The sequence below is a fragment of the Symphodus melops genome (assembly GCF_947650265.1).
Source record: "Symphodus melops genome assembly, chromosome: 21".
In the NCBI taxonomy this organism is placed as follows: domain Eukaryota; kingdom Metazoa; phylum Chordata; class Actinopteri; order Labriformes; family Labridae; genus Symphodus; species Symphodus melops.
Genome location: NC_136711.1, coordinates 3,932,719 through 3,958,857, shown reverse-complemented (window position 1 = coordinate 3,958,857; position 26,139 = coordinate 3,932,719). Strand labels below are relative to the sequence as shown.

Sequence of the window (26,139 nt, the reverse complement as noted above, 5' to 3'; positions counted from 1 at the left end):
AGTCTTATGATTGCAGCCTATTATTTTGTTTTTGTAGTCATAAGCCTACTGTTATAGTAGTCATTTGGCCATAATTGAATTCAACAGTCTTAGAGGGACTTTAAACTTTGCTACAATATGTTTTCTCTCTATCTGTGTGTCTTTGGCTTTTTATCTGATTGTATTTATTTGAAATCATTTGTCAAAATAATGTAATTCACTCTTTATCACCAGATTTGTTTCATACCAAATCAATCATTAAGTCAATGACATTTATTTATAAAGCACATTTAAAAACAGCAACAGCTGACCAAACATGTACATGAAACAAGTAATATATTAAAACACACAGATCCACACAAGTAGACCTATTTGAAATAAACACAACAATGCTAAACTATCATAAACATCAATTGACCCTTAAAGAAGAAGGTCAAGTGCAAGATGTTGCTTCAGGTCAGGTCCATGTGTTATATACTCCCTTTGCCCGAAGGGACAGAGTGTCAATACATTTAAAGGTACTGTATGGCTGAGGATGAAGTAGTGTGTTGGCTATACTTCCTGATAAACATGCTTACAACTTAAATTTAAAAACATAACACGCAGCAGGTACAACTGGAAGAAGAAGCCAAGAGCATGCTCAACAAAACCTGCTTAGTCATCGTCCTTGGGGGATGGCAAACCAATTGTGTGTTAATCTACCGTGCTAATAGAGAGAGTGGGACAATGAATGTGTCACTTGTCGCAGAAACATCAGATTAACAGTCCCGTCTACAATGGATTGGTCCTTTGCTGCCCCATCTGCCATTAGCTTGCCCTGCAAATCCAATTATGTTCTTATGCTGCCTGCGCTAAAAATAGGAGGAAAAGAAAGGAAAACACAGAAACAACACGTCAGAAGCGTTAAGAGGAGACCAAATTATGTTATGGAGCTGATGTGTCCTTTCTGCAGAGATAACTGAAGTGTCAAGATAAGATGAGGTATCTGTGACAGGCTGCCATGATAGACAGAGCTCGGACCGGGGAGAGATGGGTGGAACGGCAGCAGGGGATGCATAAGAGGAAGAAGGATTAGGTCTCAAGGAACTTCAGAAAAATCTCTTTGGATACTGGATGAAATAAGGTAAGACACATTTAGGCCTTAAAGTGCTTTCAGACACAGTGCTGCCTGGGCTGAGGTATGAGGCTTTTTATACTGGTTACTGCTGTTACAAAAAGACACTGGAGCATTGTGCACACACTAGTGTCGATAGATGAATGAGTAAAGAGCTATAGAGCATCTAAGCCTTTCAACTCATACATGTTTGAAGCAAGCAGACACTGACAGATCCTGCGTGCTCTTTTTCTAGCAACGGAGCTAGCAAGAACAAACAGAAAGGCAACTTGTGCCAAGTAAATACTACTAAACAAAGTGCAATACAGTAAGTTTTCATTCTATGAATTAGGAAAGCTAGTTATTGTAATTAGGTCGTTGATGGTTCAAGTAACATTTTCACTGGGTTGCATTTTTACTCAAATTAATTAAAAGTACTCCTATTTCCTAACACAGCTTTGGGCAGAGAAATTGAATATGTATGATGAAGAACATGTTTGAAAAATCTGCCATTTGACTTAAAGGCATTATGACATGTCAAAACAGCTGAAGTGCAGCTTTTGATAATAGGGTCAGGCAATGATGGCTGTGATCCATTTAACTGCTCAAGTTTCAGGGTCCTCGCTTGTTAGGAATTTTTAATGACTTATTTGAACATGTAATGAAGAGGGTGCCATTGTTAATGTTATGAGTAACACATGTACTTTTCCTACGTTAGCAACTCAAAATGGCTTTGACTAATTGTAGATTACGTGGACACTTCACCCAGGGTTATCTTGTTTAAATAAATCAAAGTACTCATGGATTCTTGGTATTCTGTCATGCCACCTGACATGCCACATTAAGCTCTTCTGCTGTCTGTCAGTGTTTTAATTCTGTCCATGTGTCCCAAAGGTCGCCGGGCGGAAATCCCAGTGACAGCAGCCACAGTTGTACCAAGTTGTACCTGTAACTGAGATCCATGAAAATAGGCTAAAATATATTCAAGAGCTTCAATATGAAGATTTAAACCATATAAATACCTTCCTTAGATAAGACAGTCCCTGGAGGCAACAATACTACCTTCCGGATGTTAATCAGATTTTGAAACCAATCATGGAAACGAGCTGATTCTTTAAAGTGTAAAATGTATCCAGTTATTCACAAAAGCTTTAGTATTATGAGAAAAGGACAAATATATTTTTATTTTCCATCAGCCTTGATCTTAGATCCATCACCATAAAAGTTGTGTCTTTGTTTTAAGAGGTCACTCTGAAAAGTTAGAGCATGAAATGTTGGTTCTGTATTTGTTTACCACATTATGGTATCATCAGTTTTAAAAAGTGTATAAAATGAAATCACATACAGTTTATCTTATCTGCAGATCTTGTGCAATATGGATAATTTTCAATATACAGTAGTTTGTGTTGTTTTGTATTGGTGTTTTTCTGTTGTTTGTAGTTATTGATTCTAGAGAAAGCAGCTGATTATTTGGCAGCGTTTTGAGTGCGAGAAAAGTTTCCCCAAGGGGACAACAAAGTGTATCGTAACGTGTGGGGCAGTGTTGTGTCGTATTGTAATATAGCGTATCGTAAAGTGTCGCAACGTGTGGTATCTAATCGTAACATGTTGTGTCTTATCGTAACATGTCGTGTCTTATCGTAACTTGACATGTCTTATCGTATCGTAACATGTCGTGTCTTATCCCAACATGACGTCTTATCGCATCGTAACATGACGTCTTATCGTAAGATGTCGTGTCTTATCGTGACATGACATGTCCTATCGTATCGTAACAGGCCTTATCAAAACATGTCGTGTCTTATCGTAACATGTCGTGTCTTATTGTATCACAACATGTCGTGCCGTATCATATCATGTTGTGTTAGATCTCATCGTCTCATACCATATTGTATCATTTCGTTTTATTCCTTCATATACTGCTTGTAGACTTGTAGTATTAAATGACATTATTAGGCGACTTATATTTTTTACCGATAAGTCAATCATGAGGGTTTAACTATTTCTTCAGAATTTGAGCAGCATTGTATCAAGTCAACCTAACCTATCTTTCTTTTTGTTCTGTTGTTTGCTTTTCCTCTGGTGTCTTTTTACTATGATAATTATTATCTCATTTTACATTACTGACTGTGTCACAGTAGCTTCAATCCATTGTCCAACTTGCTTGTGTTTTTTGACAATTTAAGGAGCACTGGAGGCATTAATAGTCACGGCTGCTTTTGTATGCTTCTGCATGGAATTAGGGATCAGCAAGATCAGTAACATGGTTTTAAAATATCATTTACAAAAATGATGCATTTACGCTTACTTCCCCACCATGAAATACCCCGATTGTCTTTGATAGCAAAAAGCGGAAGTGTTAAAGAAGTGAACAAAATTGTCTTGTTTTTGGTTTGTGACAAATATATCAAAAGGGTCATTTAAACAGCAGGTGCAGGTAAAGACAAGTTTGGTTTCAGGTTGTGTCATGCTATCTATACATCATTGTGATTAGAGATTTAGTGATCCAATTTGAAACTGACATCAGCCTCTGTTTGATACTGATTTAAATAGTTGCACTTGGTATCAGTAACAGTAGGGCCAAATCCGTGAGTGATTGATTTAATTCAATTCTCTGCTTAAGTCTACATGTCAAACGACGTCATGTATCAGCAGGGTGCCGGGTGTTCAATTTAGCCAAAGGAAAAAGGAGGAGCTCTGAACAGCCACAGTCCACAGAAATGAAGTGTCAGATATTCGAAACTTTGTCGCACTTGCTATGCCAAAAAGTTCTCTGACTGCAATGTGATTTAATTACACCACAGAACAAACAACTGACCAATGAAAGCTCCTCTGATGAGCTGATGATGAAATAGACGGAAATTAATTCTGATGCTTCTAAATGACCCACAAAAGCAAAACCACATCATCGGTTAGAGGACTGATTCATTTGACATTCGTAACGCCTGTAAACGCTGCCACGGGTTAGTTGTCAGAAAAGGGAAATTAACAGCAAGACTTGGTTTATAAGTTCTGAGGCAAAGATTCACAGTGACTAAAATTTGATTTGATTGTTAAAAGAAGGCTTTTTTTAGTCATAAAACAGTACTCACTCACACATACATACAGGACAAGATCATATAGTGCTGTGTCACCATGGGGCACCAAAAACAACACAAACTGAAAGTAAAATAAGAGTGTGCGTCTGCATTTCTTCATGTTTGTTCACTCAGTATATAAAATGGTGAATGTACACGTATATCACTTTGGTTTTTCTGAACTATCAGGAGTAAACTGGATTCTTTCAATGACCAGAATCCACTCAAGGTAATTTACAAGGTAAGTTAAGGTTGGTAATCCTTTAGCGAAAGCACACGAGTGCTTTACAACTGCTCACCAGGCAAAGTCAGGCCGTTCAGTCCATGAATCTAAAAAAAAAAAAACTAATCTAACTGAAAAGACATCATTTACAAGCATATATTTTGAAAACAAAAATCTATCTTTTTTTGACACATAAGGATCATCAGTAGGAAAATCTAATTCTATTGAAGCTACTTAACCTCTAAGTTCAGTATATCATTTTATGGGACCGCACAGATATAAGAAATAACTTCCTCTTTTTTTTAAAGGAATAGTTCAAAGCAATTAACAGTACGGCTGAAAGTGTTTCCAATTAGATCTAATTCCACTTAATCCTGAGCTTGTCTGCCTTCAACTTTAATCTCTGACCTCATGACAGCCATTGTATCTTAGTGGGATTCTGGTCTGTGAGGACATTTTGCTCACTGGTTAAGAAAGAACATTACTTGATGACTTAACAACCGAGTATAATTACCATTAATTGGTATAACTCCATGTTTAAATGTAGATATGCACTGTAAGATGTTTATAACGTTTTTCAAAGTGTATTATAGCATGGCATTCTCTTGTCTAGGGCTAATTGACTGTTTTTTATCTGGTTGTGTCTCCCAGCAAGGATGGGTACCTTTGTGACCCTGACTGAAGTGATGGAGGCTCGGGGTTCACCACTGGATGAGGATGAGGTCTGGTGTCTCCTGCTGGCCAGCACTGAGGCCTTACTGGACATTTCAAAAGAAGGTAATCACTTACAGTATTAGTTACCATTCCCTGGGAAAAAAGATGCTATTTTTTAGACAGTATCCAAGAGCACCTCGGGTTAAAACAATGTCCCCATCCAAATAGCATCTAGTAATTAAATTAACCTCTTTGTGTTGTTAAATGTCAGAAGTGTCTGCTGGGTTTTCTGTTCAGGTTCAGGTAACATGTGCAGTGTGCTGAGTCCAGGCTCAGTGCTACTCTCAGCCAATGGGAGTCTGGCTTTCAAAAGTTGTGCTCGGTATGAAGACGTGGCCTCCTTCACAGCGCCTGAAGCCCAGGGTCACACGTCCTCCTCCAGGACTGCAGTTGAAAAGGTTGTAAAAAAGAAAAATTCAGACACATTATTTATACGTTTAATATAAAACCTAAGGATACAGACAATGGTTTCAAAAACCCAGGGTTTTGGAACCTAAACAGGCGTGCATGGTAAATGTGAGGTGCTTTTATTAATGTATGTATTGTTTCCTTATTCCCCAGATGGTTGTGTACTCACTCGGAATGACCCTTTATTGGTGTGTTGATTATCATCTTCCACAAAACCAGGTACTTCTCTCACTCAGATGTGTTACATATCCTTAGTACCCCGTCGTTACTCATTTCGGCGCCCTTTCTCCTCGCAGCCTGTCCAGTTGAGTGCAGAGTTGGAGGGTTTGCTGCTGAGCATGTGCGAGGACGTGGAGGTTCGGAGGAACGACCTGCTGACAGTGCTGGAGACCTGTGAGCTTCACCATAAGGTCGCGATGCTGCCTCCTGCTGAACAGCTGGTCAGGCAGCTAGTAGAAGATGTCTACAGAAACTCAGTGAGTGCTTGGTTGGGTTGGTTTGAGCTGGTTTAGTGCAGTTATGTTTCATTTTGCTAGAATGTTTATGAGAGCTTCTGTATGTCTCAATGTTTCCTTGAACTGGACTCTGATCTGTCTGCAGGTAGATCATGTGTCCATGTCTGAAAATGGATCCCAACTCACAGACCGCAGTCAAATCGTCAGAGACAGATTACACAGTAAGTCACTGAGTCCTGGAATATTTGTTTGCAACAGTAGAAAGTAAAAACATATTTGGTGTTAATCACTCTGTGTGTTGTCTTGTGAGAAATGAATTGCAAACTCAAAAGAAACCATTTGAAGTTTTTTGACACACAGATTTGTCCCCTATATCTTCAGATAGAGATTTTAAAAAAACGTGTGTTGTCTTAAACCATGAGTGTTCTATTGAAAGCGGAGAAAGAGACACTTTGTGATCTCAGCAGGACAGCAGACTTCCTCTTAAAACAAAAGCAACGACCTCACAGACTTCAGTTTGACCGTTCAGAAAATATCATGTAAAGTACGACTAAAGCTCATAAAAGACACAAAGATCCACTTTAAAATGACATGCTGACAAATGTTCCATTTTAATATTTTATATGGATTCACATTTTGTATAAGCTTACTAGCTTCTGGCTATTGTTTCCTTCTTTAGTAATAATATTTAGTAATAAAATGTTAATTTGTTATTCCATGTTAAGCTAACACATTTCTGTTTGTAGCTTTACTTTTACTGTACAGAAATATGAAAAGGTAAATCTTTTTATCTCACTCTCTGAAATGAAGAAGTAATATTGGTAATATTATGTTTTTCAGGAGGTTCATTTAATAACTCATCATGGGCTTCGAAGAGGATCTCTCGAACATTCTCAGGAGCATCTTATGCAGGCGAGCCCATACGGTATGACTCTGTGTTCACACATATTCTTTACATTTTCTAACAGAGCTAACAATACATTGTCATTGGCCAACATTTTAACTAAAGTAAGAATATGAAGAAGAAGAAGCCCAAACCACTACATGGCATTTCTTCTGTAAAATGGGAGCGTTTTGTCTGAGTCATCATGAGCGACAGATGTCTCCATTCCTCAGACTGATCACTCTCTGATTATGGAACAATTTGATTCACAGGAGTCCCTCAGCAAGTCGACACAGAGAGAGTTATAGCAGCTGGCAGCAACTGAACCGCGGCCCCTGCAGTCCTTTCCTGGATGGCAATCGAAACTCCAACTCAAGATCTCTCACACAGTTCGGCTCCACGGTGACTCTGACTGACAAGAAAGCAAAAGTAAGCCAGATGACTGTATTACATAATATGATGACACTACATATAGACCATACAAAAGAGATGTGTCTGATTTGTGGAGTACTGTGTAGTATCTTTAAAATTGGCATAATAGCCAACACCACCTTGGTTTATTAAAGCTCCAGTAGAGAGGGTCCATCTTTAACACTTACTCATCTGGACTTTTGAGTCTATTAAATTAGTATTTTGATGAATTTCACTTAACTTTGCTAATCTTTTTGGATTGATGTTGATTATTTTCACTTCACTTCGTCTGGCATCAATAGTCTCATTGCACCTGACTTTCAGCAAAAGTAGACAACTGTAAACCCGGCTACCGTGTCGTCACATATAAACCAATGAGCTGCTCCAACATGAAGTGGGCGTGTCAGCCAGCCTGCTGCCTTTGTAATGAAAGACTATAAAAATGCTTGAATCTATCATGGTTGCTAATGCTGCAGGGTAATTATTGGTCAATCCCTAAAACATACCCCGCTTAATCATCTGTTTTATCCTTGATGAAAAAATCAACACGTTGATTGATTGACATATTAAGCAATACTGCAGTTCTGTTGGGCAGTGGGCCTATCAGAGAATAAATAAGGTGGTGAAGAAACACATCTGGAATGACCTACACAACATACTACAATAAATGATTATGGTAATGAATCAAGTGAAAAGAAGGGTCTTAATAGATTTCATTGATTGCTCTACTGTCGTCCATGTTAGCTGAGCTGTGGCTCAGTTGATAGAGTCGGTGGTCTTCCCACTGGAAAGTCTGGGGTTTAACCCCCAACTCCTGCAGCCTAATGTCCGGTGTGTCCTCGGGCGAGACACTTTGCTGCTTCACCTGTGGCGTATGAATGGGATTAGTAACTTCTGATAGTCGATTTCATTTACCCAAGTGTTTTCCAATCTTTCTAGGCTGCCCTTTGCCAGATACAAATATTTTGAAGCCCCTTTTTAGAAGTTTATAATCCCAGTCCTTTGATAATTTCAATGACTAGTATGGGCTTGATTATATGATGATGATGATTATATATGATGATTAATACGACAGAACTTCTCAAGTTTGGTGTTTGAATATGAGACTGCGCCACTCTTACTTCATTTTCTTTTTAATTTATTGCGGGCCTTAAAGTCTTTATAACAGAGATCAGATGGTGGACAAATGGAAGAGAAAGTGGGGAATACCATGGTCAGATTCAAGCCCACCTTTGAGGGCTGAAGCCTCAAACTGTACATATGTTGCATAAACAAACTGTGCTAATGACACCCCCTCTTAGTTCATTATCACTGTCAAGCTTTGAGCTGTATATTGTGTTGATCAAGGCAAAAGGCAGAAAACCCTCTATCACGCATGTTAAAAAGAAGGCGTGTGCTCTCTTTATTGCCCACGTTTGTTCAGGTGAAGCTGAGGAAGATTGCTTGCTTCCGGTCCTTTGTTTTAGTAGTTCAGCAGAGGTATAGATCCACTGACAGCCTTACGTTTACCTGGAAGTCCCCTCAAAAACTGTGTCATGCTTTGCTGGAAGTGCATTTCTTCATTTTCTCTCATAACTTTGGGTCCCTCTATGGGCACGAGCCTCACTTTTGGACTCACTGTTTCACACAGTCTATAATATAAAAAACTAAATGTTTCTTGATTGGGGGCATTGATTGGAGTATCTTCGTATGCCTTGTTCTTTGTTGCAGGACATGGGTCCAGAGTTTATTAAGGTGTTAGACGAGCCACAGGTTACCTTAGAGCTCCCTGGATCCATTGTGGTGAGTTCTTCATATATGTATATTTTTTTAATCTTTTTAAAACTCCTCTTACATTCCCACGTAATCCTAATTCTGTTTTTTTTTCATTCTGCTTGAAGTCAAAGAAAGGAAAATCTCTTACCACTCAGAGAGAGCTGAGTGTTGTGATGCCAAACGGTCAGAGCATCCTGGTCAAGTGTGAGGTGAAATCCAGGGGTGGGGACGTCTTTGACATGATCGTGGCTCACGCCAACCTTATGGAACACTTCTACTTTGGCCTTGCTTATATTGACGGTAAGACGAAACCTGATTTATAAAATGGTTGGGATGAGTAAACGAGAGACAGGATGATCAACTTGTTGGCTCTTTGTCTGAGGAACTGTGTTAAGGTCTCACTGATTTTCACTGTTTTAACATAAATAATGCTCGTCCATGTATTCTGTTAAGATGATGCAGGTAATCAGCTGATGATTTACATTATGTTAGGAAACAAGCACCCATCAGAGGCCTGAAAAATCTGTTCTTGATGTTGTGAATGACAACATCATTTGAATAACACCTTTAATTTATAAGACTTATTATTACTCAAACAAACATACATATTTGAAGGTAAAAGTGGGTAGGATTAGATTATTTGTTAACTTCTTCCTTCCTCCTTTTTGGGCATGTAATGTTGTTGTTGTTTACATTTCATTTGTTCTCAACATTTCTTTTTGATTACAGCCTTTGTTCTGTTTTACATGTTCAAAATGAAAGTAATAAAAGAAATGTAATAATAAATGAAAAAATTAGAACAAAAAACAACATTTTTCATGTAGGAATAAAGTATGCTTCTAATTATACATAAAAATTCCTGCAAAAAAAATACAGGAAAAGTGTAAAACTAAGGTCAACCCTCTTGACTTGGACTGCTGTGGAGAACAACATGCGGTCAAGGAGCCACATGTCAGATAAAAATCGGTGTCGCCTACTTAAAGGACCACAGCCTCCGTACACACACTAACCATTAGCTTTAACTGACGGTTTCTTTTTATTCTCTCTCTCTTCTCTCTTCAGATAATGAGTTTTTCTTTGTGGACAATGACACCAAGATTTCCAAAGTTGCCCCAGAGAGCTGGAAGAAAGTGCCTACAACCACCTTTGTCCTTTTCTTCAGGATCAAATTCTTTGTCAATGATATTTCTCTTCTTTTGTAAGTCCTCATGAAATCACAACTGAAACTCTACGTCCAAAGTATGCTGTGGACACAATCCTTTCAATGTGTACGCTTTCCTCCATCAGGCACAAACAGACCCGTCACCAGTTTTACCTTCAGCTCAGGAGAGACCTTTTAGAGGACAGACTGTCCTGCCATGAGGAGACGGCTCTGTACCTGGGAGCGCTGGCTCTGCAGACGGAGTATGGAGACACAATGCCTGAGGTTGTGCTCTAAACATTTCAACAAAACATGTGAATCCAAAACAAGTGCATGCTATAATAACTGTGCAAAGCTGCTCTGCTAAACCCAGCTTAAAACATTTGCATTTTCATGCTTTATACAGCAATGATTTGTAGTTTTTTAGAGTGTTGTAATTCTTGATATATACAGCTGTCAATTAGTTCTGTATTAGATTTTTTGCTAGTTAAAAATGTTTGTTTTTTTTGCACCTTTGTAAAAATGTTTTAGAATTGTAATGATTTTATTTTCTGCACGCTTAAAACTGTTTTTTTGATTGGATGTGTTTAGGTGTACGGTAGAAACTATTACCGCCCTGACCAGTATGTCTCCAAGAGTGTGATGGAGAAACGTGCCTTGCCGTATATTCAGGGGGAGCTGATACGACTTCACACCAACAACACTCAGATGCTGCCCGACGAATCAGAGCTCGAGTTCCTTAAGGTGAAAAAAAAAAAATACAGTCAATTCGACTTTTAAAAAAACGTGCTTCTTGTCAGCTTTTATTTCGAGACTAGAGTAAACATGCCTGACGGTTCCCATTCTCAGGTGTGTCAGCAGCTGCCAGAGTACGGCGTGTTTTTCCACCGTGTGTTACGTGAGAAAAAGCCTTCAGAAGGGGAGATTATCCTCGGTGTTTGTGCCAAAGGCGTCACCATCTACGAGGTTAAAGATGGCTGCCGGTCAACCAGCCAGAATTTCTTTTGGAGGGAGACGGCTACAATCTCATCAAGTGTGAGTGCAAAAGATTTAACGATGGGAACCTTTCAATCATTTCCTTCAAATTATGAATCTTTTTTTTTTTTTTTTTGGGCTTCACTCCAAAAACTCTTCCTTTGTCCTCCTGCAGCGTCGTAAATTTATTTTAGAGAGCCGGGGCAGCAATAAGAAGTACACCTTCGTCACAGAGAGGTCAAAGATTGCCAAATATTTGTGTAACCTCTGTTCAGCCCAACACAAGTTCAACAACGAGATGAACTCTCGCCAGCTCAGCCACAGCATGGCCTCAGGTTAGTAACTACCACTTCATTATTCCCTCCTTTCTAACCTTACAACAAGCTAAACATTGGCAACCATTTTTTCCAGACATTAGCAAAAAGACAAACTCCAACAACACACAGTTTTTTGGTGACTGCTCCGGCTCATTGTGTTCTCTGTGTTTCCTGGTGTGTACCTCCAGAGGAGAACATCGTCCAGTATGCGGCGGTGTGTCGGGCTCAAAGTGGCCAGCTCAAGTCCTTCTCTTGTTCGGAGACGCCTCAGGACGACAGTGGTCTGACCACGCCTCAGGATGAGACACTGACCAAGCTGTGTGACGATGTTGCGGCGAGGATCGAGGCCCGCATTAAACAGCAGCGTCAGAGCCTCAATGAACAGAGGTATTCATCCTGTTCAGTCTTCGAACGGTGCAAGAAACCCGGTGCATATAAAAGAACTGCACGCACTGAGGTCTTATCGTAGTTATTGAACTCGCTGAAAAATATTGAGGCCTGGACTTTTAGGAGTCTGTTTGAAGAATAGCTAATGTCGTCCTTCTGCCGCTAATTCCAAACAAACCAAATTTGTATGAAAAATCAAATCTGTTCTCAGAGTTTTCTTACATTGATCGACAACACTCATCCACATTTATCACCTTTAATCTTTGTTATCTCTGCAGCCCCTGTTCCAGCAGCCAGCGCAGCAGCGTTGGTATGCGTTCCCCATCCTGCTCGCAGAAGAGCGGATCTGAGGCGCCTTCAGGCTCCCCAGCAGCCAGAGGTACAGTGTCACAAAGAATCTTCATTATTATTTCTACCGAATAGACCACAAGTGGCCACATCAAGTCCCAAACTCACTCGTGGTGCACTTAAAGGAAGAATGTGCAACATTTTACACATTAACATAGCAGTAAGATGTCACATAAGCGTTTTTAGATCACAATCGTTCTGCGTCAATTTATGTGTGACGCTACAAGCTAGCTAAAACATGCTAATATTAGCCTGAATACACAACAATGAAGGCCACAGGCAATTGCTGCTCAAGCAAGGGACACCTTCGTTCGCAGCTCCAGGTGTGCCACTGGAGGAGAGCAGCGGCTTCAAATTGGCAGAGATGTCGCCAAACAACAGTTTGTTTTGGTTTCATGTTGGTGCTCAAGGGCGACATCTACTGGATCAAAAAGAAGCCCGCTCTTCCTTTAAGCAATGAATGTTGAAGGACATTGCAGAAAATATATTTTCTGTTTCCATCTTTTTTCTGTATGTCTTTAAACGGGATTGTGTTTTCATGATCCCTCTGTGGCGGTTCATGTGCGAGGCTGCTCTTCCATGGTGGGAGATTTAATCGAACGTGGATGAAATCAGTGATGTTGTGCTTTGTGTGTTACAGAGACCCCAACAAAACTCGGGTCATCATCAGAGAGAGAAGTCATATGTGTTTCTCTGAGGAAAGACCCAAAGCTTGGCCTTGGTAGGCTGATCATGTTTTCAGATTTAACAGTTTGATGCTCCTCTTCATTTTATTTTATGTGGCGTTGTACTAACCAAACCCCATGATGTACGTCACTTTGGATGAAAGTGTCTGCTGGGTGAATTATAAAACAAAATGTTATCTGTTCATTTGAGTCCATGTTCACTGTCGTTGGAACATGTTGGATGTCTGTGGGGGCTTTTTCCTGGATTATAAAAGAACTTTAAACGTTTCTCTCCAAGTAGAAAACACAAAAATAACACAAGTAACAAATGTTTAAGATCCTGAAAGAACCCAGTCTATTGTTGATCCATCTGTGGTCTGTGTTCAAACAGGTATAGTAATAGTGGGAGAGGACACCGTGGGGCATTATGACTTGGGGATCTTTGTTGCCTCCCTTGTGCCTGGTGGACCTGCTGATAAGGACGGACGCATCAGACCAGGTGATCATCAGCATTTAAAACTTAATGTCAGAAACAATATATTTATGGGCCAAAGTTCAAATAATGACGGGTTGCAGTCAGACTTTTTTTTTTTTTAATTAACGGCTTCTTTATTTAGCTTAAGTTCCAGTAAGTGGTTTTTTTTTTTTTTTTTTTAATGTTGGATATTTTATTTCAGTGCAGACTCCTCGTCTTTGTGAGTTTAATCTGGTAGTAAGTGTTTTTCTTTGTATCTATCCAGCATTTCACCCTTCAATCTTTAAGAGAAAGGATGCTTTGCAGCAGAAAAGTACAGAGGAGGACAGAGAGGGCAAGTGAGGTTTCTGTCAGGGTTCAGCCATACTGTAGGCCTTTGAGGTAACAGGTGGTGTCTTAGAGGTGGAGGTGAGATCTCCAAACTCTACAGTTACCGGACACCAGCACTTTTTCACTGTGACCTTTGCCTTAAGGTGGTCGTCTGATCTCTCTGAACCACATCAGCCTGGAGGGCGTCACTTTCAGCGAGGCAGCCGAGGTCATGCAGAGCAGCCCTGAGGAGGTGCAGCTCATTATCTCACAGCCAAAAGGTGCTGCTCTGATTGTGTGTGTGTGTGTGTGTGTGTGTGTGTGTGTGTGTGTGTGTGTGTGTGTGTGTGTGTGTGTGTGTGTGTTTAAATATACTGAGCTGTGATCCCTTACCCATACTTGTTTAAGTATAACGTTCGGTATCAGCATGTTCTTCTGATGCAGCTCCAATTGACAAACATGTAGATTGAAGATTTGTAACTTTCCTTCCCTTCTTTGTGCTGTGTAGTTAATTTTCTGTGCATTTGATTTATGATTTGTCAAAACTGTTATATTTTTGTTTATTCCATCATCACATTTATTTATCCTCATGCAAAATGAGGATAAATAACGTTGACTCGTCATGCTCTCAAGGGCATCAACAAGCTTCCTCCTCCACCTCTCGAAGTAGACCATAAAAAGTGCTCTGACTGCACAGATCACAATGTTTTTATTTAGCTATCTGGGCAAAGTTGTTGATGTTGTTTAGATTTACATGTCAGCTGTGGCTCAGTTGGTCGAGTCGGTTGCCTCCTATGGATGGTTGTGAATCGCTTTTAGTGGTAGTAGCCGTATACAAGCTTCATTTACCATCCATTTATATGTAAGCTACCGCTAGCACATTTTTTCATGTTTTCAATCATTTGGCCAAGCTTAGCTTCCATCTGGGATCTGGCGCTGGCCTGTGCAGTTGCCAGAGGTGGTAGAGGTGTCCCCAAACCCAAAGTCAGACTGGAGGAGGGCAGTGTCTTATACAATGTTTCTTACTGCTAGGCTAAGCTAACCTGCTTCTGGCTACAGCACATTCAGTCACCAAATAGCTTCCAAGAGTTGCCCATAACCTCATGTCAAATTGAGAGCTGAATATAATCATCTTTCAGAGTTACTGAAAACCCCACTGTTAACACCATTAACTGGACAACTTATCGTTAAAACTAGTTCAGATCAAGTCAACCATTTTAAAGTGTAAGTAAAACATTAACCGACTTCCAACTTAAACTGAATTCTGTTTTTATCCACAGTCCGTCTCAGCCCCATCATTATGCGTTCTTCAGTGTTAAGGAACCACGAGTCCAACAGCACACCGATGACGGACGGGCATTTAGGGGATGATAGTCTGGACGAGATCGTTTCAGTCATGATGACACCAAAGACTGGCAACAGGCTTTCTGTCCCCCGAGAAGTACGAGTCATCGGTGCACAGGTAGGATCACAGAGGGGTTCAAATGTTTTTGAGGATGTAAATTAGTTTACAAAAATGAACTTGGTCATAGAGTAATTTATAACATTTAAAGTCACATATTATGCAAAATACACTTCATGACATCACAAAGGGAAGTAACCCCTCCCTCAGGTGGGTGACACTCCCACAGCGAGGTGTTCTGACAAGAAACTTCACAACCACTTAAAAAAAACAACAACTGTATAATATGTGACCTTTAAAACATCATGTACAGTAGGAGGCCATAATCAATATAAATAATACCAACTATTTGTTCTTGATTCTTGTAAAGATGCATTGATAAACTTCAATAAATGTTATTTAGAGCTTATAGAAACTGATGTAAATGTTGCTTTTTTAGGACAGCCCCCTGAATTGTGGGAAGACAGAGCTCACTGTGGAGCTCAGAAAGATATCCGGAAGTCTGGGCATCAGCATCTCTGTGAGTTTATGCATTATTTTCATGTTGATATGACACCATTCCACTTTGTATTGCTATGTTTTTAATAACTGCAGGTTTACAATGGTGCGTGAAACAATGCAGACACAAATGTGGAGCAATGTAATAATTATTGGTGCTGTGTGTTTTGAACACATTTTTATCTGACACTGACACAGTGAGAGGGGGAGGCGGTCTGATGACATCAGTTTAACTCCTCCTGTGTTAAATAGCTGCTTTTGCACCTTAATCAGTTCATACTGTTCAGCCTATCAAAGCTTTCCCATGATCACCACTGAAACAGTGGAAGGAAAGGAACAAATACAGTTTTATGTACAAAAAAATCTTTAGTTTGAAAACTCTGTGTTGTTTTAATTCTATTTTTATACGAAGCAAGGATTCGATTAGATGCTCGGAGAAGAAAAGAAAAAGGGGAGTAACTCCATCAGTGGGTCACAAAGTCCGCTCATCCCAATCTGATTAACATCTGATGAGATTATCCATCCACGTCACATCACTTCATTCCCGTCACCTCACTAGTCATCCATCACCACTGCTCCATTAGCTGAGCCGCGACCATCAATGGAGTAACTACTTAACTAACTAACTAATACTCTGTTCTGAATGTCAGTTGTGTTGTTAACCTTTCAGGGTGGTATCAACACTAATCTACAAGGGATCTACATCCGAAGTCTTGTTCCCGGAGGGGCTGCTGAAAGGGATGGACGTGTACATACAGGTATTCAAAGCTAAATATTAGAACAACCACAGGCTTCACCAATTTTATACAACCGGGCATTTTATAATGTACATAGAGTATATGTTGGTATGTTTGATCTGTTTAAGTCATTTGACTCCTCAGCAGTGGGGTCTTTAATTGATTTCTCATTACGATGAGTTTTAGGTTTAGCTCCTTGCAAATCTGTGGTAGCGTCTCAAATTAAAATGGTGTGAGTGCGGTCCTATAGGAACATATACTTGAACATAAAGCTTTGGCTGTTCTAACAGGGGACTGTGGAAAACAATAAAAGCCTTTAAGTACAAATAATGTTCAAAATATAACATTCAAATACAAACAAAGGGTCCGATACAATCTTGTTTGTCCGATCAGTCTTGTGTCCTGCCTGTCTGTATACTGCTACTGGATGCCTTGAATTTCCCTCGGGATCAATAAAGTATCTATCTATCTATCTATCTATGGTAGAATGAAACTTTTTTTTCTGACGCTCTAAACATATTACATTTAACACGTTGGATACATTTGTCAGTGTCTTCCCCAGAGGCATAACAGCTCCCTGATTGGGCAAACAACACCCTCTTCAACACTGTGTCACTGAAATCTAACACTCATTTTCATGGAGGAAACTTGTTTGAATACGTTTTAGCCTTAAACTGATGCTTCTGGAGAAGAGAGTATGATATTACAGGCCAGAAAACAGGAACCTGTACAAGAAGCAGAAGTCATGGAACAAGTAGAGGGGGAACACATGAGTGAGGAAATTCTTTTGCTTGTTTATTTGCTGTTAACTTTCCTTTATTACAGGTGACAGACTGCTGGAGGTGAATGGGATTAATTTCCAGGGCTTCACCCACCAGCAGGCTGTGAGCTGCCTGAGCAAAACGGGGGAGGTAAAGAACAACATATGAATGGCATTTTGCTTTGTTCCTGCAAGTGACGTGCACCTTAGAATGTAGGTTGGCTTTTGCACAGGGTACCCTGTTGGTCATTGATGACTTTACAACAGTGTGAAAATCTCAAATCATATTCAGTCCTTTTAATTCTAGCCTGACCAGTCACATAGAAATTCTCTCTTTTTTCAGTTACTCTACCTTGACGTTCCTGAAGATTCTGCACTTGTAGAAAAGTGCTCACAGAAAGATTTAAGAGTAGCTTTAGACATCCAGAAACGTTGGATGTAATCTTTTCATGTGAAGCTATTCATGTTACAGTTACACTGTTTGCTCTGACTACATTCAAACACACCTCTGTTCGGCAGTTGGCCCCAAAGATTAAGCCTTCATCGAAAAATTGTTCCTCTTCCTTCATTATTATCTGTTCACGTAGTTTCATCTACGCTTGCGTGATAACTTAAAGGCCTAAATGTAACTGTTAAATTCTTACATCGGCATTTACTGCAATGTGACGACTGCTGATTTTGACTTTTGTTGTTTCTTTCATGCATGTTGGTCAGTTTAATACAATCACACATGTAAAGTTTAATTGAACAAAAGAAAATAATCAGCACTTGGGAATGTAGCATGAAGCCACACGTTTATTTCTATATGATGATGATGAACTATTTTTATGAAGTCTTATTTTTTTAATATTAAACCAACTGTACTTTGCTTTCTAAAAAATGCCCATCATCAGCTTCCTAAAATGATACACGAGGATGAATATGAGAATATGAAACCTGGTTGTACTGTCGGCATAGTTCTTTAAAGTCAAAGTCAGAAAGCTGCTACTGAGGCATTTGACAACTCTTGTTCTGATCATTCTTATTTCTCAAACGTTCTCCATTGCTGTTCTGTCACGTTCACATATTAGCTTCTTTCCAACTGCAACCCAACCTTCTTATAGCTCTTATGCTCTCTCTCCTTACATACCCCATTGTTCTTGTCCTTTCCTTACAAAAACCTCAATGTCTTTCTCGGCTGACTTAAAACTATATTCTTGCCATTTCCTCTCCTCCCTCCCTTTAGGTGGTAACCTTGACAGTGGAGCGGCAGTCATTGAATGTACCCAGGGTTTCTCTCGACAACTGCAGCATCGGATCCAATCAAAGCATTCGTCCAACCAGCACCCGACTAAGGTTCAACAGCTGTGATCAGACGATCAGTCCTCCTCCAAACATGAACTATGACCAGCCCAAGTTCTACAGCTTTGTAAATGAAGGTAGGTGTCCACAGCTTAGGTGAAGACCAATGGTCTATTAACACAAAATACATCGATTTGGTAAAAAACAAGGAAAGCTCAGGATCTCTTTCTGGGAACTGCTCAGAAATGTTCGCAGAGCATTAGTGCTCTTGCAAACTTTGAATAATGAATTAAATTTTGCCAATAGATCGATCTGCAGTTCCCTCAGAGAGACAGAACGTTATGTCACAACACCTTACACTACTGAGGAAGAACCTGCGTGAGAGAACCTGTCCGGTCGACTCTAAGCTGTTTTGTGCTTTTATATCCGACCAGGCTAGCCTGGCTGCTTCAAGGTGAACTTTCACACACTTCCTTTTCTTCATCCTTATCTTCCTTACTGACCCTGACCTTCTCCTTCTTATCCCCTCTGGCCTCACTTATCCTTCTGCATGCCTTTCTTTATCTTTCTTCCCCCATCTCTTCACTTCCCTTCCACACAGGCAGGCAGATATCATTTTAAAACAACAGAAAATTATACTTTTGTAACTGCGATAAAGCTCTAACTAACCAATGTCACTTTAACAGTAACCGTTGTGTTCAAAATGTCCTTTCTACTGCACTTACATACAATACATTCAGTGATCGGTTTTTGTATTTATATTGAGTTCAGATTATCAAAAGTGTTTCTTCATTTCAACTTTGACTTAAACTTTTTATTTTGTCTTGAAAAACAGAAACTTCAGAATACAAATGTCCTTTTAGATTTCTTTATCGGGCTAAGAGCAAAAACAACAAACACGTTTTGGTCCGAGACCGTCATCAGCGTCAACAAATGTTGCCCTTCTGAATGAGAAATTACAGTATTATATGTAATAAGAAAACATTTGTTCAAACTGAATTTTCTGTTAACAATTGTTGAAGTCTTATTACCAACATTTACAACATCTTTCCTGAAACTGTGTCCTATGTGTTGTTCATTAAAAAGAAAATGTGCAGCCATTGCAAAATACACCATGTTCATAGTTAGGTTTTGTTTTGTTTAGAGCCACTTAAGATTGATTTTTTTTTTGTGTGTTTCTCGATTGAAACATACTTATGGGCCAACAACTAGCAACCTGTTAGCCTAGCTTGTAAAGAGTGAAAACAGCAGGAAACAGCTAGCATAGGCAGAAGTTTGAGGGAAAAAAGCTTTTTAATTAAACTTAAAAAATGGCCCTATAAGGTGACAAGACTGAAAAAGGTTTTTAAGCTAGCTGTTTTTCCCGCTATTAAGACTTTATGCTAACAGGCTACTAGCTCTAGACTTATGATAATAAGAGGGGCTATGAGAGATGTGTTGATTTTACTTACAAGAGAGAAGACAAGTATAAAATGAATGCTTGAATTTCCCTCAGGATCAATAAAGTATCTATCTATCTATCTATCTATCTATCTAAAAGCCACCAAATATAGAAGAAGCAAAACAAAAACCACAACTTTCAAATCTTCGCTAACAACGTAATGAATATCCATCAAACAGCATGGTAGCCTACTGTATAGCACTAATCTACAGTATCATCCATCAGTGTTCAAGTTTTGACAATACTTGCATGTTGCTTGTAGCTCAAATGGAAATATTGCTATTATTCCATTCATAGATGTGACATAGGATTAACCATAAAGTCAAGACATCCACTTCTAGAATGGGGTCTTATTTAGTAAAACTTTTTTTGACTACTTTGGAAGTCAGGAAGTGTCAAACACCTTGTGTCTGAATTGAAATATTAAAATGTCAAAAACAGACTAAACAAAATAATAAGCTTTTGTCATATCTCTTTCCTTCCCATCCTCTTCCCCCTCATTTTTCTTTATCTGTTCATTTGCATCGTGTTTCAACTCAACATCATCCCATTACTCCCAACAACATCCAATCCCTAAGCCAACACTCAGGAAGTGACTCTGACTAAGAGTGCAAACGGCCTGGGCTTCAGCTTTCTGATGTGCGAGCTGGATCCACCCACGCGGGACTTTGGCAGTCTGGTCCGGATTAAAGAGCTTTTCCCTGACCAGCCAGCCCAGCAGAGCGGCAGGATCCAGGAGGGAGACGTCCTGTTGGCCATCAATGGCGAGTCACTCAAGGAGATGTCCTATCCTGTATGTGCAGATTTCCAACTAAGCTGATTAGAGTTAACTCATTTCTGTATTGAACGTACACATTTCCTTTTGTGAGGAACTTCCCTTTATTTCAATTCCTTAAGAGTTATTTTAATGGAAAATTATATGCAAAATATCTAATCTTGAATATTTAAAGACATCCTGTCTATTTTTGCATTAAATTATATATTGCACCTCCGAAGTAGAAAACCACATGCTAAAGCTGAGAGACACAAATCAGGGTCAGGATCTATTGATCCATTTTCATATGTTTATCATCTGTGTTTAGGACTTATCACAGTTAGTTCTTCCAGTTTGTTGAAAAGCATTACTTTTAAAGGGTCAATACGTAAGATATTTTCCAGAGCCCGACCGATAAATTGGCCAGCTGATAACATTGGCCGACATTAGCGTTTATTATTATGGCTAATTTGATCAAAGATATGTGCTGATAAAACTAGATATATTGACCAGTCTCACTTTTTTACACAAGCAGTTCTCTTTCACCAGCAGAGGGCGCTATATAGATTACAACGACCATTATCACTCTCCAGAGAGTCAAGCGGTGATGCACGTTAATGTTCAGTTACTTTCCAGTCGAGCGACCATGTTGTCTTTGTTATAAATCTTCTCCAAAAGCGTTCGATAACTGCAAATGAGAGATCAACGCAATAAATGTGTATATCTACAACGATATCAGATCGAACATAGATCTAAGAACAAAATCCGCAGATACATCAGTATCAAATTGTTTTCTTCCCCAATGTCAATAGTAGTGACCACAAAAATCAGTCGGGCCCTCATACTGTATTTACTGAACTAAATCATAACATTTCAGATGTTAAGAAACATGCTACAGTACATAAGTGTTGGTTTCTCTGACAATAACGCAGCAGCCAGTGTGTCCTTCTGGTGAAAAATTGTTGTGTTTTTGTTTTGACCAGACCTAATATCCTATAAATATGTTACACTTGATATGTACATGGCACTTGTAGTGGTAGTGCTATTACTACTAACTGAACTGTATGGGATGGTTTACTGTTGTTTCAATGTGTTTCTTCACCCTGACAGATAATTAAGAAAATACTGTAAACTTGATTTTTCTTTCACATAAAATGATGAGTAAAAAAATTCATAACTACAGCTGTAATTTGTGTTTATTGCCCTATTAAAAAGTTCTCTCTTTTGTCTGTAGAAGGTGCTAAAGCTGTTCAAGAATTCCCCTCCAGATGTTCGACTGACACTCTGTCGGCCCACACCAGGTAAACATCCACTTTGTATCATGGCCTGTTTACACCTGGAGGTAAAACAGGCGTTATGTTCGGGCTCTACACGCAGTATCTCAGTCTGGAGGGACTTTGGAACCACAGCGTTGCGAGTTCAAGTCCCGGTGTGGACAAAAATAAGACAGTTGGTCTGGTAGCTGCAGAGGTGCACATGTCCCTTCCTAAATACTACTGAGGTGGCCTTAAGCAAATTTCCCTCAGGGATTATAAAGTATGTTATATTAAATTTAAAGATTAAAATTAACAGACTTCGGTACATTTGTCTTTTTGCATGAGCAGAAGTTTTGACTTTTTGGGTACCAATGGCACCAAATAATGCATGAAACATGAGGAAGCTGTCACAACAACAAGAAAAAATGTTTCTTGTTTGTTCTTTGCAAACATATGATGTAGGGTTTTTTTCTCTTTAAGCACATGAAGCAGGTTAATCAAGCAACAGGTGTCATTGTTGTATTTAATGGTGTTCAATTGAGATCCAACCACACAAGATATATGTTAATAGTACCAGGTGTAAACAGAGCTTAAACATTAACAAACACATTCAATTAATTTCCTCACCTGTGTCTCTGTGTCTGTAGGAATCCTTCCATCCATTGATCAGTTTAATGGCACATGAACGACGTCACTGAGTTGCACAGCTCCAGAATCGACAGATGTTTGATCAACCAGGCTGCGGTGATGGAGGTCGAGGGCCGACTGAATATTGATAGACTCCAACCCTGCAGAAAGGTCCGAACAGTTCCACAATTTAACATGATGCGATGTGATCTGACACAGCATGTTGTGACCTTCTTAATGACCAGCCAGAAGCGTTTCATTTATTAAGTGTTGTCACCGTCCGGAGGGATAAACTGACGCTTCAAACTCTGCAGCCAGACACTCGAGTTACATAAAGAAATCCTTTGACATGATGTGACAAAATGTGATAGCTTATATAATGTCCTGTGACCTGACATGATGTGACAGCTACATAACAAAATCTGACATCAAAATATTATTTTATCACAACAAAAGAAATAATACGTGTTCTATTGGCTCTGAATCAGTGCTTGCTGTTTGCTTTGTCTTGAGTTGTACTGCAACATTAAAGTCAGAGCTTTTCAGCTTTTAAATAAATATTCAAATGTCGTCTGTTTCCCAGGCCTGCTGAAGAAAGAGTGACGGACCAGGAAAGCAGAGAGGTTGGTGGCTAGATGTGGAAGAATGTGTGCAGGTAATGCTTAAATTAAAATGTAAATTATTTAAAAAAACCACTTTTGTTAAGTTTATGTCGAGGAGATGAGGAAGAACCTTAATGCAGATGACCCATACACTGAGAGTATGAAGGGATTTAAAGGTCAAGTTGAAATTAAACATATATTTTAAAAAAGCAGGATGTCAGCATATGTAGCAAAGAATCCACAGAAAGGACGCACTGAAAAGGCCACAGGCAGGAAGGTACACAGTCCGGTTCAGGTTCAGTTTGCTAGAATGCAAATTATTATGCAACACTGATGATCTGGTCAAGAGCTGGCGGAGATGGGAAGCTCTAAATACTGTGGGAGGTCATTTTGGAATTAGGAACAGGAAATCAGCGGACGTAAGGTATGACTTAAACAGGTGAGAACGTTTGAGGACATCATGGTTGAAGAATAACAAGTGTCGAGTTTCCAAGGATTTGATGAACCTGGAGAAGGAAGAAGTGATTCTCCTGCATATTTAGGGCGACACCAGCATAATTCAGTCAGCTACTGTTTCACTGTATGAGTGAGTGCTTTCCGCCTCGGTGACCGCCTTGCTTGTTGACAAGCAGCAAACTGTCATCAGACATACAGTATCTCATGAATGGAACATGGACTTCCTATCAGTTCATGGCATAGACATAGAAACCTACAAAGAATCATCAAGAGTCTTTTTCCTCACAAATAAACCAAAAACATTTTGAGGTGTTGAAGTTTTTTTTCTAACTTATCACAAGCGTTGGTTCTTGTAGCTGGAAACGTAACTTGATGAGAGAAGTCGATCTTTCTTTTACAACTTTCTCACATGATGTCAACAAGCTGGGTCTTCAGTGAGCGACTCGTGACGCCTCAGTGTTCTCCTGAATGACTCAGGAGGTCCTTTGTTTGTTCCAGCAGCAGTCAGATATTTCAGATACGTTCAGTGCTCTTTGTTATTTATTCGCTTGCTGTGTACAGTAATTGTACTGTCAATATTGTTTGTTGTGTGTGTATGGATTGTGAAGGTGGCAAATGAGCTGGGGATCAATACAGTTTTCTAATCTGTCTACCTAATTGGACTTTTTTCTTCACTATATTTGACAATCTCAGGACAACCTTTTATTTTCTAAATTCTACTTCCATTTAAAACAAACTTTTATAACATTGTGTTTCTTTTAGCATTGACGTTTAAACATAACACTTACATTATGTGTTCTTCTCTCAGCCACAAGGTGGCAGCATAGTCATTTAACTGTTTAAATGTGCCATCTCTGTAAAGCAAACAGTACTTGTCAGTGTTGCTGCGTCGAATGTTTAATTAATAAGCCTTATTGGAAAGAAGAAGGAAGCTAACAAAGTCTTCTTCTCCTTTTCACAGGAAATTCTGAAGAGACCTTCTGCTGACGCCGAGAGAAGAGGACGAAATAAACTGTTACACAGCTCTATTGGTGTTAAGAGTGTCGAGGACATCAAAACTCAAGAAGATTTTCCAATTTGAAATATAAACAAGTTTTTTTTAATTATTTATCATTAAAAGTCATTGACCCTTGTATCAAGCTTTTTTGTGCTTGCAACTTCTTCTCACAAAAACAAAAGCCATTAAACTCAATACAACCTGAATATGAACGATCCATCCCCAAACTCTCTTTAAATATCTGAACAAACCAGGCAGCACACACACACACACACTCACACACTCACACGGGTAAGGAGCCAGTAATGGCCCCTCGTAAATAAGGGTTCCTGTATTTTGGTGAAACCCAGTAGTGCATCTGGATCCCATCAGAGCTTGTGTTCCCTTTGCAAATGATCCCAAATGTTTCTAATTATGCCAGTGGACTCGGCACGCGGCTGTGTGAGCGCTTGTGTGTGATTGTGTGCGTGGAGCCGCTCTGACGGACGCGCACACCCACATACTGGCCTCTGTTTATTCATGAACGGAGTAACAGAGATGGACAGCGTGGTGTTGACCTCGGGAGCCTCTGCTGAGGTCACTGCACGTGGTGATGACTGATGAGTGAAAGATGGGGCAGAGGAGGAGATCTCGACTAGTTCTGTCTGCTGACATCACTGTCTTCAAGCTTGTCTCGAGTGATTTGAAACCCTGGGGAAGGGGGGGGGGGGTCGGTTTTTAAGGATGGCTGTGGCTGGAGTTGGTTAAAAGATAAAATATTTAAAATATGCAAATATATTTAGAGTATTTACCATGAATGTTTCACCTTTTAAAAAACATTATTCGTCAAATCAGCTGAAAAAAAAAAGAAAAGACATTCCCTGCGTTTGGGAATTAATGCAATCTGTAATCTCAAAGCAAAGCTCTCCTTATTCAAAGACCTGGACCATTTGGATTGCATTCTGATTTTACCATGCAAATGTGATTGTTTGTGCTCTTATAACTTCATAGGTGCGTGACTGCACACACCAGGGAACATTCATTAACTGCTAAGATTATGGTGGACGTTTTAACGGTGCTTTACTGTTGATGAATGTGCTGGAACTGAGCCACTGTTGTTCACTACGCCAAATGCTGTGTGAGACTGAAACAAAGTGCAAAAGAAATAAAATGAAACGGAGGGAACCGCCATTCGTTCACTGGTTGACCCTTTTTGTTATTTTAGAGAACAGAGTGTAGTAGCTGTTTCTGGAGGCAGGTTTTCCCAGCCAATCATCTGGCTCCTTCAAGATATTTAAAGCCATTTTATCGCAGCTTTCTGGGACGATTTTTTTCTCAGAATTCCCGTAAAAGTTATTTAAAAAAAAAAAAAACTTGGATTATTTCCCTCTGCCAGACACAATGACATCATTCATGTTCAGAATCTATTGTACCTCGAGCATTCAACATAACCGCTGACCCATCGTCCAAACATGCTCTGCTCATTAAAGCTGCAACCATTTACTTATAATGTATACATGAAGCTATGAATGGAAAATGTGTCACTTGTGTAACAGAAAGAGAAATACATGACAGTTATCCAATCAGTGTAGTCTTAAAACTTTATTATTCCACGCAGGTCAAACCCAGAGACAGAACTACAGCACAACAAAGAAAACGCCACGACACGACACATAATCATTTTGAAACATTGCATTCATGATGACTATCCTCAAATCCCAGCCCTTGTATCTC

General features: G+C 39.5%; 1 protein-coding gene across 2 annotated transcripts; it reads left to right on the top strand.

The window, feature by feature from the left end:
- Nucleotides 1-943: 943 nt before the first annotated feature.
- On the top strand, nucleotides 944-24,562 carry frmpd2 (FERM and PDZ domain containing 2). Of its 2 annotated transcripts, XM_079372756.1 has the most exons (30): nucleotides 944-1,102; nucleotides 5,024-5,149; nucleotides 5,324-5,484; nucleotides 5,648-5,713; nucleotides 5,791-5,970; nucleotides 6,095-6,170; nucleotides 6,790-6,874; nucleotides 7,105-7,261; nucleotides 8,954-9,025; nucleotides 9,124-9,298; nucleotides 10,061-10,196; nucleotides 10,286-10,424; nucleotides 10,731-10,883; nucleotides 10,989-11,174; nucleotides 11,290-11,449; nucleotides 11,620-11,818; nucleotides 12,097-12,197; nucleotides 12,807-12,887; nucleotides 13,223-13,330; nucleotides 13,780-13,896; nucleotides 14,896-15,077; nucleotides 15,457-15,537; nucleotides 16,186-16,273; nucleotides 17,078-17,163; nucleotides 18,238-18,430; nucleotides 20,313-20,527; nucleotides 21,723-21,789; nucleotides 22,392-22,542; nucleotides 22,955-23,026; nucleotides 24,391-24,562. In XM_079372756.1, exons 2-28 carry the CDS (start codon nucleotides 5,029-5,031, stop codon nucleotides 22,427-22,429), a joined length of 3,423 nt encoding a protein of 1,140 aa, XP_079228882.1. In that variant the 5' UTR covers nucleotides 944-1,102; nucleotides 5,024-5,028; the 3' UTR covers nucleotides 22,430-22,542; nucleotides 22,955-23,026; nucleotides 24,391-24,562. The 2 variants fall into 2 exon arrangements, with proteins under 2 accessions (XP_079228882.1, XP_079228883.1); XM_079372757.1 differs by lacking the exons at nucleotides 21,723-21,789; nucleotides 22,392-22,542; nucleotides 22,955-23,026; nucleotides 24,391-24,562 and adding an exon at nucleotides 18,600-18,747 and having other exon boundaries at nucleotides 20,313-20,476.
- The last annotated feature ends 1,577 nt before the right edge of the window (nucleotides 24,563-26,139 follow it).